Genomic DNA, 19,741 nt, shown 5'->3' with positions numbered 1-19,741 from the left:
GAAGGTAGACTATTCATTTTCGCCGTTGCGCGCTTTGCGTGCTCAACAGCCCCGCGAACGCCTCGTTCGGGATGTCCACGTTCCCGATGCGTTTCATGCGCTTCTTCCCCTCCTTCTGCCTCGACAGCAGCTTCTTCTTCCGCGAGATGTCCCCGCCGTAGCACTTCGCGGTGACGTTCTTTCGCATCGCGCTCACCGTCTCCCTGGCGACGACTTTCCCGGACACCGCCGCTTGCACCGCCACCTCGAATAACTGCAGTACAGTACGGAAAAAGTTCGTTCGTTCATCGGTCAGTTGAAAGAAAACGCGATCGATCAAACGTTACTGTAATGAAACGGAGCGGTGGGTGAAAAAAATCAGAATCAGTAGTTTACCTGCCGCGGCAGCGCCTCCTTCAGCCGCGCGCACATGTCGCGCCCGCGTCGCGCCGCCTTGTCTCGGTGCGTCAACGACGACAACGCGTCCACCGCCTCGCCGTTCACGAGGATGTCTAAGCGCACGATGTCCGACGGTTCGTATCCCGCGTCGTCGTAATCGAACGTCGCGTACCCGGACGTCCGGCTCTTGAGCTCGTCGGAGAAGTCCACCGCGATCTCCGCGCTCGGCAGCCGGTACCGCAACATGACTCTGTCGACGCCGAGCTGCGCGTGTTCCAACTGGCTTCCTCGGCGGTCGACGCACAGCTCGACAACCTTCCCGACCGCGTCCGCGGGGCATATGATCGTCGCGTCCACCATGGGCTCCTCGATCACTCCCTTCGCGCCGCCGCGGCCGCCGGACTGATGGAGTCGCTTCTCGTCGAGCGCGGCGGGCGACGCGACGTCTTCGAACGACGTCTCCGGGGTATCGGGGTACCGGACGCGGTAGGACACCGTCGGCGCGGTGGCGACGACGTCCGCGTCGAACTCTTCGCGCAGGCGCTGGTGGAACACGTCCGCGTGGAGGAGGCCGAGGAACCCGCATCGGAACCTGCGCGCGCGAGAGGGGTACGGTAGTATCATGTTAGCGTCGGGGTCGAGCGCGTCGAAGAAAGACAAACGTCCGTCTTCTCCGGATCCTATAATCTGATTCGTGGCGACTGTGTGAAAGGTACTATCAGAGCGCGACCACGGCCCGGAGGCGGTCGTTGTCAGCGAATCTTTCACGAACGTTTTCATGTGCGCCCTATTTGAAACTCCAAGGACATCGCGCGGTCCAATGGAGGGATTAACGAGGGCGACTGACTTTTCGAGCGAGCGAGCGAGCGGCGCGCGAGGCGGCGGATGAGAAAAAAAAAAAAAAAAAAAACGCGGCGAGCGAACAACCAACCGCGCGCCTCGTACCCTGGACCCAGCGCGACGGACGTCTCGTTCGAGACGCTCACGCTCGCGTCGTTCAACACGAGCCGCTCGACCGCGGCTCGCAAGGCCTCGAACTCGTCGCCGCTCTGCGGGAACAACCCTTGGAACACCGTCGGCTTCGCCGCGCGGAATCCAGGAAGCGGGGCTATTTTTTTACCCAAACCGCCCCCGCCCTTCGCGGGCGACTCGTCCGAGGGTTTATACAGCGTGTCCCCCACGATCGCGGACTTGACGTCCCTGGAGCCGGTGATGACGTACCCCACGTGCCCGGCTCTGAGTTCCGGCATCTTCAGAGGCTCCGGCGTCATCATGCCTGATGAGTTGGAAGACCGGGGAGGAGACGGGAGGAGGTTGGACGCGAAACGAAACGACGACGCACAGCTGTGCGCGCGCGCGCAAACGCAAACGCAAACGCGAACGCGTTGACCACAAAACGCACCGAGCTCGAGGACTTCGCTGCCTCTCCCCCCCTGTGCCATCCCCGCGACGCTGTCCCCCATGCGTATCGTCCCGTCCTCGATCTGCACGACGCTCACGGCGCCGCGGTACGGATCGTAGTGACAGTCCAACAGCAGCGCGCGCAGCGGCGCGTCCGACCTGTCCGCGTCCGCGTCGGCCAATCGGGACGCGTCGTCGTTTCTCTCCGCCAATCCCGCGCCGCCGCGTGGCGGCGGCACCGCGTCGACGACCGCGCTCAGGACGTCCGCGCACCCCATCCCGGTCTTCGCGCTGATCGGCAGGACGTCGTCGGGGTCGATCCCGAACGCGCTCAGCATCTGTTCCTTGACGCCGTCCACGTCCGCGTTGTCCATGTCCACCTTCGGGTCGTTCCATCGCGCGAAACGACGTCGGGGTGGAGTTCAAAGGCGTCAGAAGCGGACTTGAAAGGCGTCGAGGACGGGCGTTGAAAGCGAGGGACCCTGGGCGGAGAGTGACGACCGCCGGGAGAGAAAGTCCTTAAGGAATGAAGTTCACAACGCGAACGGAGTCGTACGGGGACCAGTGCGAGGCACACGACGCGCCTTATTCGCCGCCGGAACGATCTCCAACCCCGCCTCGAGCGCGAGGTAAAACGTCGCGATCGTCTGCGCTTGCACCCCCTGCGTCGCGTCCACGAGCAGAAGCGCGCCGTCGCACGCGGCGAGCGACCGCGAAACCTCGAAGCTGAAATCCGCGTGCCCCGGGGTGTCCACGAGGTTCAACAGAAACGTCTGCCCGAACGATTCGCTCTCCTCTCGCTCGTCGCGATGAAGCAACGACACCCCCTGCGCCTTGACCGTGATCCCGCGCGCGCGCTCCACGGGGAGCCGATCGAGGTACTGCTTCCTCCCCCCCGCGGGGATCGCGCGCGTCATCTCGAGGAATCGATCCGCGAGCGTCGACTTGCCGTGGTCGTTCCATACGAAGCGATGGCGGGGTGGTGTTCAAAGGCGTCAGTCGGAGTTGAAAGGCGTCGAGGGCGCGGATTGAAAGCGAGGGGTGGGCGGAGAGAGACGACGGCAAAAGTCCTTAAGGATCGGCGTTCACCACGCGAACGCGGTCGTATGGGAACCAGTGTGAAGAAGAACGCACCTTGCCGTGGTCGACGTGCGCGATGATTGAGAAATTGCGGATCCGATGCGACGGCACGGCGAGGTACTCCGAGGGGTCCTTCTGCGCGGCGAGGATCTCGCGCTCGGTCAGCGTCGTGGTCGCGCGCGGCTGCGCGTCGCGCCGCGCGCCCTTCGCGGTCGTCGCGCCGCGCTCTTCCGGGATGGGCTCCGCGCGCGAGGACGCCGTGCCGTGGATCGCGCGGTCTCGAAGCATCATTCGCATCGTCGTCGTCGTCGTCGGAGCGCGAGCGCGCGACGACGGCGACGCCGACGCGCCGCGCGCGATGTCCCGGAGCGCGCGCGCGAGGCGTCGCGACGTCATCTCGGCGGATACCCTGGTCGCGGAGACGCCGCCGCCGTCTCCTTCCCCGCGTCGGACGCCGCCGCTCCGCGTCCGTCGCCTGTGAGGGAGGGACCCGGCGCGGCGGCGGGGGCGGGGGATCGTCTCACGCATCGCATCGATCGTCGCGGAATTTTCACGGCAGCCGCTGCGTGTCGAGCGAGCCGTCGCCGTCCACGTCGGCACTCCACCGTCGCGCGCGCCGCGCCGCGTCCGCGACATCTCTCGCGCCCGCCGTCGAGCGCGTCGTCCGCCCGCCCCGCCCCACCCCCCGGCGTCATGGCGTGCGTCGTCGCGTCGTCGCCGTCGCGCGTCGTCCGTCGCGCGTCGTCCGTCGTCGCGCGCGACGATCGCGGTCGTCGTCGTCGTCGCGGGATGACGGCACCTGCGATGCCTACATCGCGTTGCGGCCTCCGCGACGACGCGTCCGCCGACGCGCCGCACCCCAACAGCGCCGCCCTCCTCGCGCCGCGTCGCCGCTCCTTCGCCGCCGCGGTCGCCGCGCTCGCCGCGCTTCTTCCGCTGGCCCTCCCCGGACGCCACGCCGCCGCGCTCGCGGCGGGCGGCAACGACGCCGTCCTCGCCGCGCTCCGAAAAAAGGCGAACGACGATCTCATGGGCGAGGACGGCGCGGTCGTGACGCGCGTCAACGTCGCGCTCGATGAGCTCCGCCGCGCGCAGACGCTCGCGGCGGTCGGCGAGTACGCAGACGCGCGTTCGATGCTGCGGAAGGGCGCGCTGAGAGAGACGCGAGGCGACCTGGAGCGCGTCGCGACGTACCTCCGCGTGCAGCGCCCGACGTTCGCGCAGTTCGAAGGTGTGCTGCGATCGCGATCTCTCGCACCATCAGACTGGTCCCCATACGACCGCGTTCGCGTCGTGGACGTCGTTCCTTGAGGACTTCCTCTTCGCTCGCGTTTCCCTTTCAACGTCGTAACGTTTGACCGGTGAGACGCCTTTCGACTGACCCCGGTGCGCGCTTCACCCCGACGACCCCAGGCCTCGCGGTGACGGGCGGGTTGGACGCGTTCGACGACGCGATGCGCGCGCGGCAAACCGGCGTCGCCGCGGTGACGCAGGTAGTATCACACTGGTCCCCATACGACCGCGATCGCGGGGTGAACGCCGCTTCTTAAGGACTTTTCCTTTCCTCCCCCAGGCGACTCTCTCCGCCCGCGCGTCCCACGGTTTCGATCCCGTCGCGCCGCGACGCCTTTCGACTCCACCACCGATGACGCGCCTTTCAACCCGACTGAGAGCCTTTCAAACTTTCCTTTCGACCTCTCGCCAGCGCGACGTGGACTTGAACGCGAAGGCGGCGGTGAGCGCGCTGGAGGAGGTAGCGTACATCCTGGGGAAGGATAAGACGTACGAGGAGATGCGCGCGCGGTTGGAGGCGCCGGTGGTGAAGACGGAGGGGGGCGTGCTCGAGGAGCGGCGGGACTTCGACGCGGAGGAGGTGCAGATGGTGCGAGAGGCGAACCGATTTTAATTTTAAGACCTTGGTCTGCGTACTGAAACGAAACGAAACGAAAGAAACGATCGGAAGGTGTGCGTTTTTTTCTATTAGAACGTTCATCACTCCATCACTCCATCACTCCATCACTCCGACGCCGCCGCCGCCGCGTCGAGGTTGCACCCTTTGACGCACTTCAAGCCCGCGTCCTCCGCGTCCTCCGCGCGCGCCAAGACGACGTCGTCGAAGTTGATGTACGCGACAGCCTGACCGCCGCCCGTCGCGTCCGTGAACGCGTCCGGCGTCGCCGGCTTCACGTTCGCATCCCTCGCGTCTTTCGCGCTGACCCATCGGTATGGGCTCGCGAGCGGCGCGCCGCCGACGTTCGCGCCGACCGTCGCGGCTTTGAACGCGCCGAGCGCCGGAATCGGCGGCGTCGAGTTCGCGAGCTGGGTCGTTCCATACGAAGCGATGTCGGGGTTGAGTTGAAAGGCGTCAGATGGAGTTGAAAGGCGTCGATGGCGGGGATTGAAAGCGAGGGACCCTGGGCGGAGAGACGCGCCGGGAAGTAAAGTCCTTAAGGAACGGCGTTCACCACGCGAACGGGGTCGTATGGGAACCAGTGTGAGATGGGACGCACCTTTTTCGCGAGCGCGTAGAGCCGCTCGTCGTACACCATCGAACGCGGGTGCGTCGTCTTCGTCGTCTTAGTCGTAGATGATGACGTAACGCCCGCGTCGTCTCCGCCGTTATCTTCGTCCTCCTTCTTCACGTTGCTTCGCACGTACCGCAGCTTCTCGTGCGAGATGCCGACGCTCGCGCCCAGTCGCAACAAGAAAGAGTCGAACGCGTCCACGACGCCGACGACGTCGAACGCTTCCACCGTCTTCGCCGCGCGCGCGTAGTCCTCCCCGGTGACGAGGTAGTCGCACCCCGAGGTAGTAGCGGCGTCGTCTTCCGTGGTTGTGTTGTCCGACATCTTGTCCGACAAAAAATTCGTCTTCGCGTCGTCGTCGTCCGACGCGTTCGGATCCGCGCCCGCGGTGAACATCGGTTTCGCTCTCGCGCCGGTGGTCGCGTCCACGTTCCATCCCGGCTGACGCATCGACGCCGTGCACTTGTTCCCCAGGAGCTCGCGCGTCTGCATGTTCCACGCGTTCGGAAGCGACGTCCACTCCTCGAAGGATTCGCCCCACGCGCGCGGTCCTTCCAGATCCGGCCAGATCCGCTTCGTCCGCCCCGGGGCGTCTTTTTGATTCTGTCCTAAACCCTTCTGATGCTTCGCGACGTAATAGTCGTAAAACGACCTCGACTGGTCCCTCGGGTCGCGAAGCATCAGCGACGTCGTCACGTCGCACGTCTCGCCGTGCATCACCTTCAACCGCGTCACGTCCTTCATGATGACATCTTCGAAGTGCTCCGCGGCCCAGTTCGAGGGCCAGTTCCCTCTCACCTCGACGAGCGTCCGCGGCGGTCCGGCTCGCTGCGTGGGTGAAGCGATCGGTCAGTCGAACGTCTTACCGGTCAAACGTTGAAAGGGAAGCGCGGGTGAAGAGTGACGACGGGGAAAGTCCTTAAGGAACGGCGTGCACCACGCGAACGGGGTCGTATGGGAAGCAGTCTCACCTTTTTCGCCGCCCACGCGTCCGCGGCGGCTTCCCACCGCTTCAACAAACCATCCCACGCCGTCTGATTCATGCCGTACGGCAGCGGGTACTCCGCGTCCCCGAGCGTCGTGAGCTTGTCGAACACGAACCGTACCGTGGTGCCTCCGGTTTTGGACAGGTGGCGGTACACGTGGAACGCGCACCGCGGCGGGGGAGGCTCGGACGAGGCGAGGTCGGCGACGGATGATACCGTCGTCGTCGCGTCGGGCGCGGGCGCGGGCGCGGGCGCGGGCGCGGGCGCGGGCGCGTCGCCTCTTCCTCTTCCTACTCCTCCTCGCGCGGCGGCCGCGTCCGCGGCCGCGTCCGCGTCCATGTTCTCCTGGATCCACTTCGCGAGCGTGCCGCTGCCGTGACCGTACCCGCCCGGGAGCTGGCGGTAGTCCCTCGTCTGCGGCTGAGGCTCGGGTCCCCAACGCGACGGAAATTTCTTCGTCGCGTTTCGTTCGCCGCCGCCGCCGGGGGGAGGGGCGGCGGCGGAAGAAGAAGAAGAAGAACTGTTCTTCGGCGGAAGGAGGGAGACTGTTTGCCCATAGGAGTCTCCCTCGGGCAGCGTAATCACGTCCGAGACAATCTTCGTCTTCGTCGTCGTCTTCGTCGTCGTCGCGTCGGGCGCGGGCGCGGGCGCGGGCGCGCCAGACGCGGGCTGCTTGCCAGACGCGGGCGCGCCGGACGCGCCTTCGCTTCTGCCGCCGACGATATTCGTATCATTCATCGCGCCGGTCACCTCCGTCGTCGAGTATCCGCGTCCGCTCAGGGGCGCCTCGTCCGCGTCGAGCGCTTCCTCGATGATCGCGTCGTCCGAGCTCGATCGAGGCGGCGGAGGGGAGGGCGGCGCCGGCGGCCGAGACGACGACGACGACGACGACGACGACGACGACGACGACGACGACGACGCGACGGCGGCCGCGGTCGCGTCGTCGAGGGGCGGCGCGCGAGGCAGCGGCGACGACGACGACGACGGCAGCGCCGCCGCCGGCGGCGCCGCCTTCTCCGTCGTCGTCGCGTCGTCCTCTCGCGCGCGCGCCGCCATCGCGCCGCCGCCGCCGCCGCTCGCGGTCGTCGTCGTCGTCGCCGCGGTCTCGAACGGCTGGAAATTGACGACAGTCTTCTCGCGCGGCGGCGGCGGTCGCGTCGGCTCCATCGTATCCCGATCCCGATCTACCCGGGTCCTCCCCCCGACCTCCACCTCCACCGACAGCGGCTCTCTCCCGCCGCCGCCGCCGCCGCCGCCGCCGGACGCCTGCGCCTCTCTCGCGCGACGCGCCCTCGCCTCCGCGTCCTTCCTCTCCTGCTCCGCGTATCGCTTCCGCTGCTCCGCCTGCTTCTTGAGTCCGATCTTCTTCTGTCTCGCGTCGCCGTGCTCGGCCCAGTAATCCCACGTCGTGAGCGCGGGGCCCATGCCGGGGAGCTGATGATGAGGTGGCGGGACGCGATTGGTCAGCGCGCGATACGATTCGGTGACGTGGCATATCGTGCGGTGGACATCGACCAAGAGGGACGGAGAAACGCGACGAGTCTGCGTGCGCACCGGCGGCGGCCACGGGCGGTCTTTGTCCTCCAGCTTGCCCTTGGGCGGGATCGGCACGTACCTGTCGGGGTGGAGTTGAAAGGCGTCAGATGGAGTTGAAAGGCGTCGATGGCGGGTATTGAACGCAAGGGATGGGCGGAGAGACACGCCGGGCAAAGTCCTTAAGGATCGGCGTTCACCACGCCGACGGGGTCGTATGGGGACCAGTGTGTAGAACTATCGGCACGTACCCGTGCGGCGTGCCCGGGATCTTGTGCCACGCGTCCGGCGCGTTCGGGTCGCTGAAGTCGAGGATGCCCTGGTAGTACACGTGCCAGCCCGGGACGATCGTGCAGAGGAAGAAGACGGAGAGGACGAGCGCGATCAGCCGCCAGAGGACGCCGCAGAGCGTCCATCGCCGGAGGACGACGGCGCGGACGAAGGCGGCCGTCTTCGTCGAGAGCCGCGCGTCGCGGCGGGCCGCCGCGCGGGGGGGCGGCGACGACGCCATGACGGAAGGACGACGAACGACGGACGACGGACGCGCGGAGAGTGGCGCGGAAGCCGCGAACACGGGACGCGCCCGCGCGTGCGGCGACGCGAGATCTGACTCTGGTGCAATCCTCGCCTCGCCTCGACCAGAAAAACGACCGGCGGCTGGCGCGGCCCGCTTGAAAAGTTCCGCGCCGATGAAAGTCGTTCTTTCAATATTTTTTCGCGCTTTCAAGGCGGCCTATGAAGTTTTTCTGTTGACCCCGGGCAATGCAAAAGCTCGCCGGCGCTCCGTCACTCTCTCTTTGCGCGCTTCCCTCCGCCGCCGCCTTTCTCTTTCACCCATTCTCTATCCGCCTCCGCGTCCAGCGCCCGCCGCAGATCCTCGTACAGATCCGCCGCGTCCTCGAGCCCGCACGACAGCCGCAGAAGGTCGTCCGGGACGCCGCTGTCGGGTCCTTCCACCGTGTACCGGTGCTCCACGAGGCTCTCGACGCCGCCCAACGACGTCGCGGGGCACCACAGTCTGAGGCGCGAGACGACGCGCAGCGCGGCGTCCTTGCCGCCCTTGACGCGTATGGAGAGCATCCCGCCGTATAAATAATTGGCCTGTTCTATCAAAGACGCGATAACCTCGGTCTCGGTCTCGAGAGGGCGTCGGCTCTCGGTCTCAGGGTCGTTCTATACAAGCGAACGTCGGGGTGGAGTTGAAAGGCGTCAGGTGGAGTTGAAAGGCGCCGAGGGCGGGGATTGAAAGCGTGGTGTGAGCGGAGAGACACGCCGGCAAAAGTCCTTAAGGAACGGCGTTCACCACGCGAACGCGGTCGTATGGGAACCAGTGTATAGAACGCACCTCGGCTCTCGGCGGTGAAAACGTGAGCGGCGCGTCGCGAAGCCCCCCACCCCGCCGCCCCCCCCCGGGCGTCGCAACCTGTTGACGCAGCGCGTCGCAATCGCCGAAGAGCGGCGGGTACAGCGCTCTGAGCACGACCGGGTGCCGCTCCAGCCGCGTCGCGAGCCTGAGAGCCGTTCCGTACGAGCGAACGTCGGGGTGGAGTTGAAAGGCGTCAGTTGGAGTTGAAAGGCGTCGAGGGCGAGGATCGAAAGCGGGGGACCCTGGGCGGAGAGAGACGACGGCAAAAGTCCTTAAGGATCGGCGTTCACCACGCGAACGCCGTCGTATGGGGACCAGTGTATAGAACGCACCTGAGAGCCGTCGCGCACTGCCTCTCGACGCGCACGTGTAACGTCCGCAATCCGCGCAGGAGCAACCACGCGTCGAACGGCGAGCACACCGCGCCGCTCATCGTCCGCTGCCGTTTCATCTCGTCCCATACCTTGCTCTCTCGCGCGGCGACGACCGCGCCCGCGACGACGTCGCTGTGCCCGTTGAGATACTTCGTCGCGCTGTGCAACGTGAAATCCGCGCCGTACTCGATCGGACGGCACTGCGTGCGGCGGGGGCGTCATGTGATTGGTCAGCGCGCGTCGACGTGGCGCGACGCGATTGGGCCAAACGTGATGACGTGTCGTCGGGGATATACGCGATTGGGTCAAACGTGATGACGTGTCGTCGGGGAGATACTGTAGACGCGACGCACCACGACGGGCGTGAGCGCGGTGGCGTCGCAGACGAGCGCCGCGTCTTTCGCCCCAAACTTCCTCGTCGCCTCCGCCGCGCGTCGAATGTCCGTCAGCTCCCACGTCGGGTTCGCGGGCGTCTCCACCCACACGAGTTTGGTCTTCTTATCCTCGCCGATGACGCGCTCCAGGTCGCCCTCCGCGGTCTGAGGGCCATTTCATACAAAGCGAATGTCAGGGTGGAGTTCATAGGCGTCAGAAGCGGAGTTGAAAGGCGTCGAGGGTGGGGATTGAAAGCGTGGGACCCTGGGCGGAGAGACGCGCCGGGCAAAGTCCTTAAGGAACGGCGTCCACCACGCGGACGCGGTCGTATGGGGACCAGTGCATAGAACGCGCCTGATCGTACAGCGCGAATTCGATCCCGAACCGCTCGCAGTGCGCCTGGAAGAACGCGCGCACCGCGAAGTAGCATCGCCGCGGGCACACGAGTCGGTCGCCGCGCGCGCACGTCGCGTGCGCGACCGCGGAGACCGCGGCCATCCCGGACGCGAACAGCATCGCGTCGACGCCGCGGTCGAGCGCGGCGAGGACGCGCTCGCATCGCGCGTACGTGGGGTTATCAGGGCGCGAGTAGACCAACTGCGACGGAGGGTGATGGCGAGTAGGAGGACGCCATTCGCCATCCTTCTCCGCGAGGTCGTCGTCGCCGCCGCCGCCGCCGCGCACGTCGAGGACGCGCGGGGCGTACGTCTCCGCGTCGCGCGCGTACGTCGTCGACGGGAAGATGGGAGGGACGAGAGAGCCCGTGGCGTCGCCGAGGAGCGTCGACGCGGCGTGTGGGAGTCCGAGCGCGTCGCCGCCCGCCTGCGCGAGGATCGTGTCCACGGAGACGCCGCGCCACGGAGATAGCCGTGGCGGCGGCGAATAAGAAATCGGCGGCGAATAAGCCGAAGAGGGCGGCGAAGAGGGCGGCGACATGGCGGCGAGGCGACGCGCGCGCGAGCGCGACGCGACGCGCGGGGGCGGTGTGTCGGAGGACGGCTCCGAGACATCAGATCCTTTCGCGTTTATTGTTTCATCACTTCGGCCGATGACTTCTCGTCATTCCGACCAGCGCACAGCGGCATCGCGTCGCGCGGCGTCACGATGGCGCCTCCCCCCGATGGCGGCGGCGGCGACCGCGGCGCGAAGCCGAAGAAGCGCGTGGACGAGCACGGCGTCGTGCACGACGACCGCTTCTCCATGATACACAGCGACCCGCGCTTCATGCGATTCCCGGACGTCGCGAAGCAGGTGAAGATCGACAAGCGATTCTCAAAGATGTTCAGCGACCCGGCGTACGCCACGGGGATACACAACCGAGGCGGGATGGACAAGCGGGGGAGGCGGACGGAGAAGGCGAAGAAGTCCAAGGCGGGGGACGACCTGAAGGAGTATTATCGCATGGACGACGACGACGCGGCGGCGGCGGAGGAGGAGGAGGAGGACGGGAAGGTGATGAAGAAGAAGAAGAAAAAGTCGGCGGCGGCGGCGGCGGCGAAGGAGAAGACGAAGACGAAGCCGAAGCCGCGCGCCGAAGAGGAGGAGGAGGAGGAGGACGGCGATTCTGACGATTCTGACGACGACGAGGAGGAGGAGGATGAAGAAGACGTGGACGCGAAGCTCCAGGCGAGCCGCGACCGCTTGCGCGGCGTCGGCCTCGACGAGTCCGACGACTCCGATGACGACGACTCCGACGACGACGACGCCGACGACGACTCCGACGCGTCCGAGAGATCGAAATCGAAATCCGACTCTGAGGAAGAGGGCGTCATCCCGCGCATGCTCGCCGGCGTCGTCGCGCCCGCCGCGTCGGGCGAGGACGTCCCCACGATCGACGCGACGCGACGCATCGCGATCGTGGACCAGGAGTGGCAGCATCTCAGAGCGGTGGACCTCCTCGTGGTGCTCAGGCGCGTTCATCATTTCTCACACTGGTCCCCATACGACCGCGTCGGCGATGTGAACGCCGATCCTTAAGGACTTTCTCTCCCGGCGCATCTCTCCGCCCAGGGTCCCTCGCGTTCAATCCCGACACACCTCGACGCCTTTCAACTCCGCTTCTGACGCCTTTCAACTCCACCCCGATATCATCGCTCGTATGGACAATTACCCTCAGATCGTTCGCGCCGAAACGCGGCGGCGTCCGCGAGGTCACCGTCTACCCGAGCGACTTTGGGCTCGAACGGATGAAGATCGAGGCCGTGCACGGGCCGCTCGCGGCGTTCGGGATCGGCGAGGACGAGAGGAAGAGGGACGCGCGACGGAAAGAAGCCAAGGCGAAGGCGAAGAAGAAGCTCGCGGAGCGGAAGAGGCGGAGAGAGGAGAAGGCGACGGCGAAGAAAGCGAAGAAGATCGCGGCCGCGAAGAAGCGAAAGAAGAAGAAAAAGGGCGGCGGCGGCGATTCCGAATCCGAATCCGAATCCGAATCCGAATCCGAATCCGAATCCTCCTCGTCCGAGTCCGAGGACGATGACTCCGACGCGAGCGAGCCGGACGAGCGCGAAGAAGCCAACGCGACGAGAGAACGCATGCGTCTGTACGAACGCGATCGCATGCGGTACTATTACGCCATCGTCGAGTGCGACGACGCCGACGGTGAGACTGCTTCCCATACGACCCCGTTCGCGTGGTGCACGCCGTTCCTTAAGGACTTTTCCCGTCGTCACTCTTCACCCGCGCTTCCCTTTCAACGTTTGACCGGTAAGACGTTCGACTGACCGATCGCTTCACCCACGCAGTCGCGTCCGCGGTGTACTCGCAGTGCGACGGCCTCGAGTTCGAACGCAGCAGCTGCCGTCTCGACCTGCGGTACGTCCCGGACGATCAGAGCTTCGAGGGGAGGGAGGTTCGCGACGTCGCGACGGAGGTTCCGAGCGACTACGAGCCGCCCGACTTCCAGATGAAAGCGTTGCAGCACACGAACGTGAAACTGTCGTGGGACGACGACGATCCGACGCGGACCAAGGCGCTGCGAAGGAAACTCACGGAGGACCGACTGAAGGACGAGGACTTCGCGGCGTACATGGGCAGCGACAGCAGCGAGGAGGAGGAGGAGGAGGAGGAGGAGGAGGAGGAGGGTGCCGATGAGGGTGCCGAGGAGGATGGTGACGTGGCGGGTGATGACGTGGACAAATCCGCGGACGGGAAGAAGCTCGCGGCGAAGCAAAAGTACCTCGCGCTTCTCCTCGGCGGCGGCGGCGGCGGCGACGACGACGACGACGGCGACGGCGGCGGCGACGCGTCAGAGGACGAGGGGTTCAGGCGCGCGGCGTGGGGCGGCGCGAAGTCGATCGCGAGTAATAACGCCTCCAAGGCGGACCGTTACGGAAACAAAGGCGGCGCGAAGCCGGGGATGGGGGAAAAGGGCGACATGGAGGTGACCTTCCACGCCGGTTTGGAAGAGTTCGGCGCGCGCATGAAGAAAAAGCAGGAGCGGGGGGGTCTGAAGAAGACGGAGACGGTGTGGGAGAAGCAGGTCCGCGAGAGAGAAGAGAAGGCGGCCGCGAAGAAGCTCGCGAAGAAGCTCGCGAAGAAGGGCTCGAAAGACGACGACGACGACGACGCCGACGCCGACGACGCTGACGCCGGCGGCGGGTTCGACGACCCCTTCTTCCTCGAAGGCGGCGACGGCGACGGCGTGGACTGGGACGCCGGCGGCGACAGCGACGACGAGATCGGCGAGAAGAAAGGCGACGCGATCAAGAAGAATAACCTTAAGAAGAAAGGCGGACGCGCCGACGACGCCGCCGACGCCGACGACGACGAAGACGCGTTCGCGCTGAAGAAGGATGCCGGGAAAAAAGCGAAGAAGAAGGCGTCGAGGCTCGCCGAGGAGGACCCGCAGAGCGCGAAAGAACGCGCGGACTTGGAGCTGCTCATGATGGACGACGACCTCGTCGCGGGCGGCGCGAAGGGTATATATTCTAACGCGCCCGCGTCGGCCGTTACGAATGGTACCGTTGATGACGACGCCGCGCCGAGGCGGAAACTCACGCGGAAGGAGCGTCTGGCGGCGAAGAAGAAGACGTCCGGGAAAGCGGCGCGGCGGGCGGAGAGCGACGACGAGGACGCGGAAGATGGAAGGTCAACCGGCACGGGTGCCGCGCGGCAACGGCAACCGATTGACGTGGACGACGCGCGGTTCTCGAAGCTGTACGACTCGCACCTGTTCGCGCTGGATCCCACGGACCCGAGGTACAAGGACGTGTCCGCCGCGGACGTCATCGCGAAAGAACGCGACGCGCGGCGGCGGCGAAAGGAGAAGGACGCGTCGTCGTCCTTGGGGAAAAAGAAAACGGTCATCAATCAAACGGCTGAAGAAGACGAAGCGACGAAGGAGAAGAAGCGGAAGAGCCGCGGCGACGCGGAGCTCAGCGCGATGGTCGCCGGGTTAAAGAGGAAGCAAGCGCGCGCGTCGTGATGACTGCTGTGCGGTAGTACGCGCGAACTGAATCGACCGTACAGTATTTTTCAATGTTTTCGTCGTTCGCTCAGGACGCCCGTGGGGGAGTTCTCCACGTCGTCGCCGACGTCGTCGAATCGCGCGGAAGACCCCGGTCCGTACGGTTTCTTCGTCTTCTTCGCGCTCTTGAGAACGTCTCCGAGCCCTTGTCCGTCGAACGCGTCGAGATGACCGCTCCTCGCCCCCGTCCCCCCTCGCCTGGCGCCGTACCTCTCGTCGATCGCCGCCGCGCTCAACCCTCCCCCTCCTCCTCCTCCCTGCCTCGCGCTGTACCGCGCCAACGACGCGCCGCGCGCCGTCTTCGCCGGGAGGACGTCCTATACAAGCGAAAGTCGGGGTGGAGTTGAAAGGCGTCAGTTGGAGTTGAAAGGCAACGCAGGCGGGCGTTGAAAGCGAGAGATGGGAGGAGAGACACGCCGGCGAAAGTCCTTAAGGATCGGCGTTCACCACGCCAACGCGGTCGTATGGGGACCAGTGTAAAGAACGCACCCCGAGCGACGCGCCGCCGAAGCCGTCGTGAAGGAGCGGCTCGCGAATCAGTCGTTCTCTCGCCGCCGCCTCGGCGCACGCCTCCGCGTCGTCGCGCGCTTTCCGCGCCTCCTCCAGCGCCTTCTGCGCCTTCAGGAGCGCCGCGCCGACGTCGTCGGATTCTGCGTCCTCCGCGGCGCGCGTCCCGTACGGATCGCGGTCGTCGCGCGACGGATCGGGCTCGGCCCAAGCGCGCTTATTCGCGTTCGCGATCTCGTCGCGCTCGCGCGCTCGGAGATCGGCGACGCGTCGTTCCACCTCCTCGAGGCGCGCCTCGAGCGCGAGGCGCTCGTCGTCGTCGTCGTCGTCGTCGTTGAACGGCGCGTACCCGGGGGGGTACGCGCGCGCGCGGAACGCGTCGTCGTCGAGGCGTTCTTCTTCGTCGTCGTCGCGTCGCCGCGTCGACGACGCCATCGGTTCGCTCCTCCGCGATGAGCAGAGGCGCTCGCGCGCGAGCGCCAGGCGGGCGGCGACGTCGCGCCTCGCCTCGCCGTGCGCGTCCTCGTGGCGGTAAGCGCGCGTCGTCGTCGTCGTCGTCGTCGCGGCGGGCATCGCGCTTCGCGGGACGGGCGCGCCCTCGGGAGTGATCTGATGAGCTGTCGCGGGTCGTCGACGCCCCCGCGCCGCGGCGCGGCGCTCTCGTACACCTGTCCGAGAAGACGTTCAAAACCGCGGCAACGGAAACGACGGGAGATGCCCCGTCATCATCCGTCCATCGGCTCGCGCCTCCAGCGCGGCAGTCCGACGGACGCGCCGCGGAGGAGGGATGGCGACGCTCTCCGCGAGCTGCCCCGGCGGCGCGCGGGCGGCCGCGCGCGTCGCGGCGCCGCGTCGTCGCGTCGCCCGCGTCGTCGCGACGCCATCGTCGGCGTCGACCGCGGGAAGGTTTCGCTTTCGTCGTCGCGACGACGGCGAACACGACGCTCCCGCGGGCGACGCGCGGCGGACGGCGCCGCGGCCTTCTCGCGGCGGCGTCGTCGTCGGCGGCGCGTCGTCGCCGCATCGCGCGACGCGGCGTCGTCGCGCGCGCGTCGCGACGCGCGCGACCGCGCCCGGCGATTCCGGCGGCGTCGACGACGCGGCGACCGCGGCGACCGCGGCGTCGTCGACGACCGAGAACCAAAACCAAAACCCATCGTCGCCGCCGTCGCACGTCGGGGCGGACCGCCGACGGACGAAATCGCCGTCGCTGCGCTTCTTTCCCCCGGACGTCGCTCGAGCGGTGCAGCAGTGCGGCGTCGGCGTCACCGTCGCGTTCGGCGGCCTCGTGTTCGCGGTGTCGTTCGCGACGCTCGTGTTCAGGCGCGTTCTGTTCTGTTGTTTACACCGGTCCCCATACGACCGCGTCGGCGCGGTGAACGCCGATCCTTAAGGACTTTGCCCAGCGTCTCTCTCCGTCCAGGGTCCCTCGCTTTCAATCCCGACACACCTCGACGCCTTTCAACTCCGCTTCTGACGCCTTTTAACTCCACCCCGACCACAGCGGCCCGGACGCCCCCGACGGCGCGCTCGCCGCGGGGACCGGATTCGTCCTCTACAGGCGCGTTTGTATATCTCGCACTGGTCCCCGTACGACCGCGTCGGCGCGGTGAACGCCGTTCCTTAAGGACTTTCTGTCCCAGCGTGTCTCTCCGCCCAGGGTCCCCCGGTTTCAATCCCCGCCCTCGGCGCCTTTCAACTCCACCTCTGACGCCTTTCAACTCCACCCCACGTTTCGCTTCGCGCGGACCCTCGTCCTCTACAGCGGCGTCGTCGGCGCCGCCGCGGTCGCGTTCCGATCCACGCTCCCCGCGATCGCGGAGGTGCAGGACGGCCCGTCCGCGATATTCGCCATCATGGCCGCGGCGATATACGCCACGGAGGGGATCGACGAAGACGCCAAGCTGCCGACGTTGGAGGCGGCCATCGTGTTGACGTCGCTCGCCACCGGGGTGGGACTCACGGTGCGTATGATTCGTCCACGTGGCGATGGATTGATTCTCTGTCGGCCACTCACAACACGCCACGTGGTGTTTTATCCAACACGTCATCATCTGGTCAACCAACCAACCACTCGTATCTCGCCACGTGTCCAACCAAACGAACGACAGGCGCTCGGAAACGCGAAGCTCGGGAACATCGTCCGACTGCTTCCGTCGCCCGTGACTGGCGGCTTCCTCGCGGGCACCGGCTGGGTCCTCTCGACCGGCGCTTTCAAAGTCCTCACCGGGTATACCTTCGAGCCCTCGAGTGCGATCGACGCGCTGCGATCGCCGGAGTTTTTCACCGTCTGTCTTCCGGGCATACTTCTGGGCGCAGCGCTCGCGGTTGGCAACCGAAAAATCGCGCAGTTCTGGGTCGTCCCCGGGTTTCTCCTCGGCGGCACGTTCCTCTACTTCAGCGGGCTGGAGGCGTTTTTGGGGATGAGCCCCGCGGACGCGATGGACGCGGGGTACCTTCTCGGCCCGTTCCCCGCCGGCTCGGACGCCGCCGCGAGCTCCGCGTTCACGCCGCTGCTGCTGTCGCCGTCGACGCTGTCGCGCGTGCGTTGGGACGTCGTGTTGGACCAAGGCGCGTTCTACGCGCGCGCACAGAAGTACACGTACACGTACTGTATTTCACCCACCGTTCGGTTTCAACGCTCGATCGCGTCTCCTTTCAACTGACCGATGAACATCGCAGGCCCGCGCGCGGCTACCGTCTTCGGTCTGTCGACGCTCGGTCTGCTCCTCATCACGTCCGCGATCGAGACGAGCACCGGGACGGAGGGCGACGCGAACGAGGAGCTGAAAGCCGTGGGCAGCGCGAACATTTTGGGCGGCTTAGGCGGAGGGCTCGTGATGTATCACTCGCTGTCGTCGACGCAAATCGCGACGGGTGCGTTCTGATTCATTCACACTGGTCCCCATACGATACCGTCGGCGTGGTGAACGCCGATCCTTAAGGACTTTTAATCCCGGCGGTCGTTTCTCTCCGCCTAGGGTCCCTCGGTTTCAATCCCCGACACACCTCGACGCCTTTCAACTCATCCAACTGCTGACGCCTCACAACCCTTTCAAAGGCATGGGGAGCGATTCGCGGCTTCCCGGGATCGTCGCGTCGCTGTGCTACGTCGCCGCGCTCGTCGTCGGTCCCGCGCCGCTCGCGTTCGTCCCGAGCGCGCTCATCGGAGGGTTGCTCATCTTCATCGGCTCGTCGTTCTTGTACGAGTGGCTCGTCGAGGGATTCGCGAGCTTGCCGCGGTCCGAGTACGCCGTCGTCGTCCTCATCGTCGTCACCGTCGCGTCGCAGGTGCGTTCAACGTGATTCACCCACCGCTCATCAGTTTCAACGTTTGATCGCGCTCGCGTCCCCTTTCAACTGCGTGATGACCGGTGAACTTTTTTCGTAACTACCTTCGTAACGCCTCTCAGGGATACCTCGCCGGCGTCGTCGCGGGCATCCTCGGCGCCGCCGCGGTGTTCGTGACCGACTACAGCAGAGTGCCGATCGTGAGGAGTCGACTGCGCGTCGGCGGCGAGGGCGGGATTCGGTCGAGTCAGGCGCGGACGCGCGCGGAGGTGAACGCGATCGTGGAGTCGGGAACGTTCGCGTACTGCGCCAAGTTGCAGGGGTTCCTCTTCTTCGCGACGTCGTACAAGCTCCTGGAGGAAATTCGCGCGCGGCACGACCGGCTCGTCGACGACGCCGGCCGCGGGTTGGAGTTCATCGTGCTAGACTTCCAGAGCGTCGTCGGCGTCGACGGCAGCGCGATATCGGCGTTTGAAAAACTTCGACGGTTCGCGAAGAACGAGGGGATCCAGGTCATCCTGAGCGACGTCGACCGACCGGAGCTGGCGCGCGTCGTGACGATCACGCTGTACGGCGAGAAGCTGCCCACGTTCGCGTTCATCGACCGCCCGATCAGTTTGATCGAGTCGAGAGCGCTGCTTCCGGGCGGGGGGAAGAACGCGCCGAGTCAGAGTCGGACGTACGACGTGATGGCGGCGCAAGATTTAGATTCGGACGTCGACGCCGCCGGCGCCGCGGACGCGGAGGACGAGTCCTCCGCCGCGGCCGCGGACGAGAGCGAGGACGGGCAGTACGGCGGCGGCGGCCTGGTCGTGCAGGTCTCCGAGCTCGACACCGCGCTGAAGTTCGTGGAGGACGTGATGATCGCGAGGGCGCGCGCGGCGGCGGCGACGGCGGCGGCGAACGCCGGGGAGGAGCAGACGTCGGGCGGGAAGGCGCGTTCTATCTCACACTGGTTCCCATACGACCCCGTTGGCGTGGTGAACGCCGATCCTTAAGGACTTTTCCCGGCGCATCTCTCCGCCCACCCCTCGCTTTCGATCACCGCCCTCGACGCCTTTCAACTCCGCTTCTGACGCCTATGAACTCCAGAACGCGGTCGTGAGCGGCGGCGGCGGCAGCGTCTTCAACTCGTGGGACGAGAGCGACGACGACGACGCGGGCGTGGTCGCGGAGGAGGAGGACGCGGAGGACGTGTTAAACGACGCGATCGCGGACGGCTGGAACTTCGATCTGATGGTCGCGAGCTTGAAGCTCGACGCCGACGACGAGAAGGTTTTCCGCGCCGCGTGGCGGCCGGTGGCGTTCACCGAGGGGGAAGTCGTCTGCGAGCGCGGCGAGGTCGCGGACCGCGTGTACTTCATCGAAGACGCGGTCGTGAAGGTGGACATGGTCAGGGGAAAGTACAGCGAGCTCACGAGCACGATGGACCTGGACGACGGCGCCACGGAGTGGGGCGTCGG

General features: G+C 66.3%; 7 protein-coding genes across 7 annotated transcripts; 3 read left to right on the top strand and 4 right to left on the bottom strand.

Moving 5' to 3' along the window:
• Positions 1-13: 13 nt before the first annotated feature.
• Positions 14-3,147, bottom strand: MICPUCDRAFT_23741 (protein-synthesizing GTPase; the record flags this gene model as incomplete). The annotated part of the gene is made up of 6 exons (XM_003064657.1): positions 14-253; positions 376-970; positions 1,324-1,654; positions 1,781-2,159; positions 2,355-2,723; positions 2,914-3,147. 6 exons carry the CDS (start codon positions 3,145-3,147, stop codon positions 14-16), a joined length of 2,148 nt encoding a protein of 715 aa, XP_003064703.1.
• Positions 3,148-3,552: 405 nt separating this feature from the next.
• On the top strand, positions 3,553-4,765 carry MICPUCDRAFT_43659 (uncharacterized protein; the record flags this gene model as incomplete). Its single annotated transcript, XM_003064777.1, has 3 exons — positions 3,553-4,090; positions 4,273-4,352; positions 4,565-4,765. The coding sequence occupies 3 exons, from the start codon at positions 3,553-3,555 to the stop codon at positions 4,763-4,765; spliced, it is 819 nt and encodes a 272-aa protein (XP_003064823.1).
• A 50-nt stretch (positions 4,766-4,815) lies between these two features.
• On the bottom strand, positions 4,816-6,128 carry MICPUCDRAFT_67795 (uncharacterized protein; the record flags this gene model as incomplete). Its single annotated transcript, XM_003064656.1, has 2 exons — positions 4,816-5,178; positions 5,370-6,128. The coding sequence occupies 2 exons, from the start codon at positions 6,126-6,128 to the stop codon at positions 4,876-4,878; spliced, it is 1,062 nt and encodes a 353-aa protein (XP_003064702.1). The 3' UTR covers positions 4,816-4,875.
• Positions 6,129-8,689: 2,561 nt separating this feature from the next.
• Positions 8,690-10,954, bottom strand: MICPUCDRAFT_70947 (uncharacterized protein; the record flags this gene model as incomplete). The annotated part of the gene is made up of 5 exons (XM_003064655.1): positions 8,690-9,004; positions 9,586-9,843; positions 9,997-10,182; positions 10,322-10,624; positions 10,706-10,954. The coding sequence occupies 5 exons, from the start codon at positions 10,952-10,954 to the stop codon at positions 8,690-8,692; spliced, it is 1,311 nt and encodes a 436-aa protein (XP_003064701.1).
• Positions 10,955-11,097: 143 nt separating this feature from the next.
• On the top strand, positions 11,098-14,488 carry MICPUCDRAFT_49308 (uncharacterized protein). Its single transcript, XM_003064776.1, has 2 exons — positions 11,098-11,932; positions 12,780-14,488. The coding sequence occupies exons 1-2, from the start codon at positions 11,123-11,125 to the stop codon at positions 14,436-14,438; spliced, it is 2,469 nt and encodes an 822-aa protein (XP_003064822.1). The 5' UTR covers positions 11,098-11,122; the 3' UTR covers positions 14,439-14,488.
• Positions 14,489-14,909: 421 nt separating this feature from the next.
• On the bottom strand, positions 14,910-15,560 carry MICPUCDRAFT_54700 (uncharacterized protein; the record flags this gene model as incomplete). Its single annotated transcript, XM_003064654.1, has 1 exon — positions 14,910-15,560. One exon carries the CDS (start codon positions 15,558-15,560, stop codon positions 14,910-14,912), a length of 651 nt encoding a protein of 216 aa, XP_003064700.1.
• A 1,283-nt stretch (positions 15,561-16,843) lies between these two features.
• On the top strand, positions 16,844-19,276 carry MICPUCDRAFT_43656 (sulfate permease family; the record flags this gene model as incomplete). The annotated part of the gene is made up of 4 exons (XM_003064775.1): positions 16,844-17,600; positions 17,670-17,864; positions 18,049-18,278; positions 18,401-19,276. 4 exons carry the CDS (start codon positions 16,844-16,846, stop codon positions 19,274-19,276), a joined length of 2,058 nt encoding a protein of 685 aa, XP_003064821.1.
• Between the last annotated feature and the right edge of the window lie 465 nt (positions 19,277-19,741).

This window comes from Micromonas pusilla (genome assembly GCF_000151265.4).
Source record: "Micromonas pusilla CCMP1545 genomic scaffold MICPUCscaffold_18, whole genome shotgun sequence".
NCBI lineage: Eukaryota > Viridiplantae > Chlorophyta > Mamiellophyceae > Mamiellales > Mamiellaceae > Micromonas > Micromonas pusilla.
The sequence above is the reverse complement of the archived record's forward strand: the minus strand, read 5'-3'. Positions and strand labels throughout refer to the sequence as shown.

Coding starts and splice junctions, on each gene's coding strand:
- MICPUCDRAFT_49308 (XM_003064776.1), top strand. CDS start 11,123: ATGGCGCCTCCCCCCGATGGCGGCGGCGGCGACCGCGGCGCGAAGCCG. Junction 11,933..12,779: donor TCCTCGTGGTGCTCAGGCGC/GTTCATCATTTC, acceptor GTGTACTCGCAG/TGCGACGGCCTCGAGTTCGA.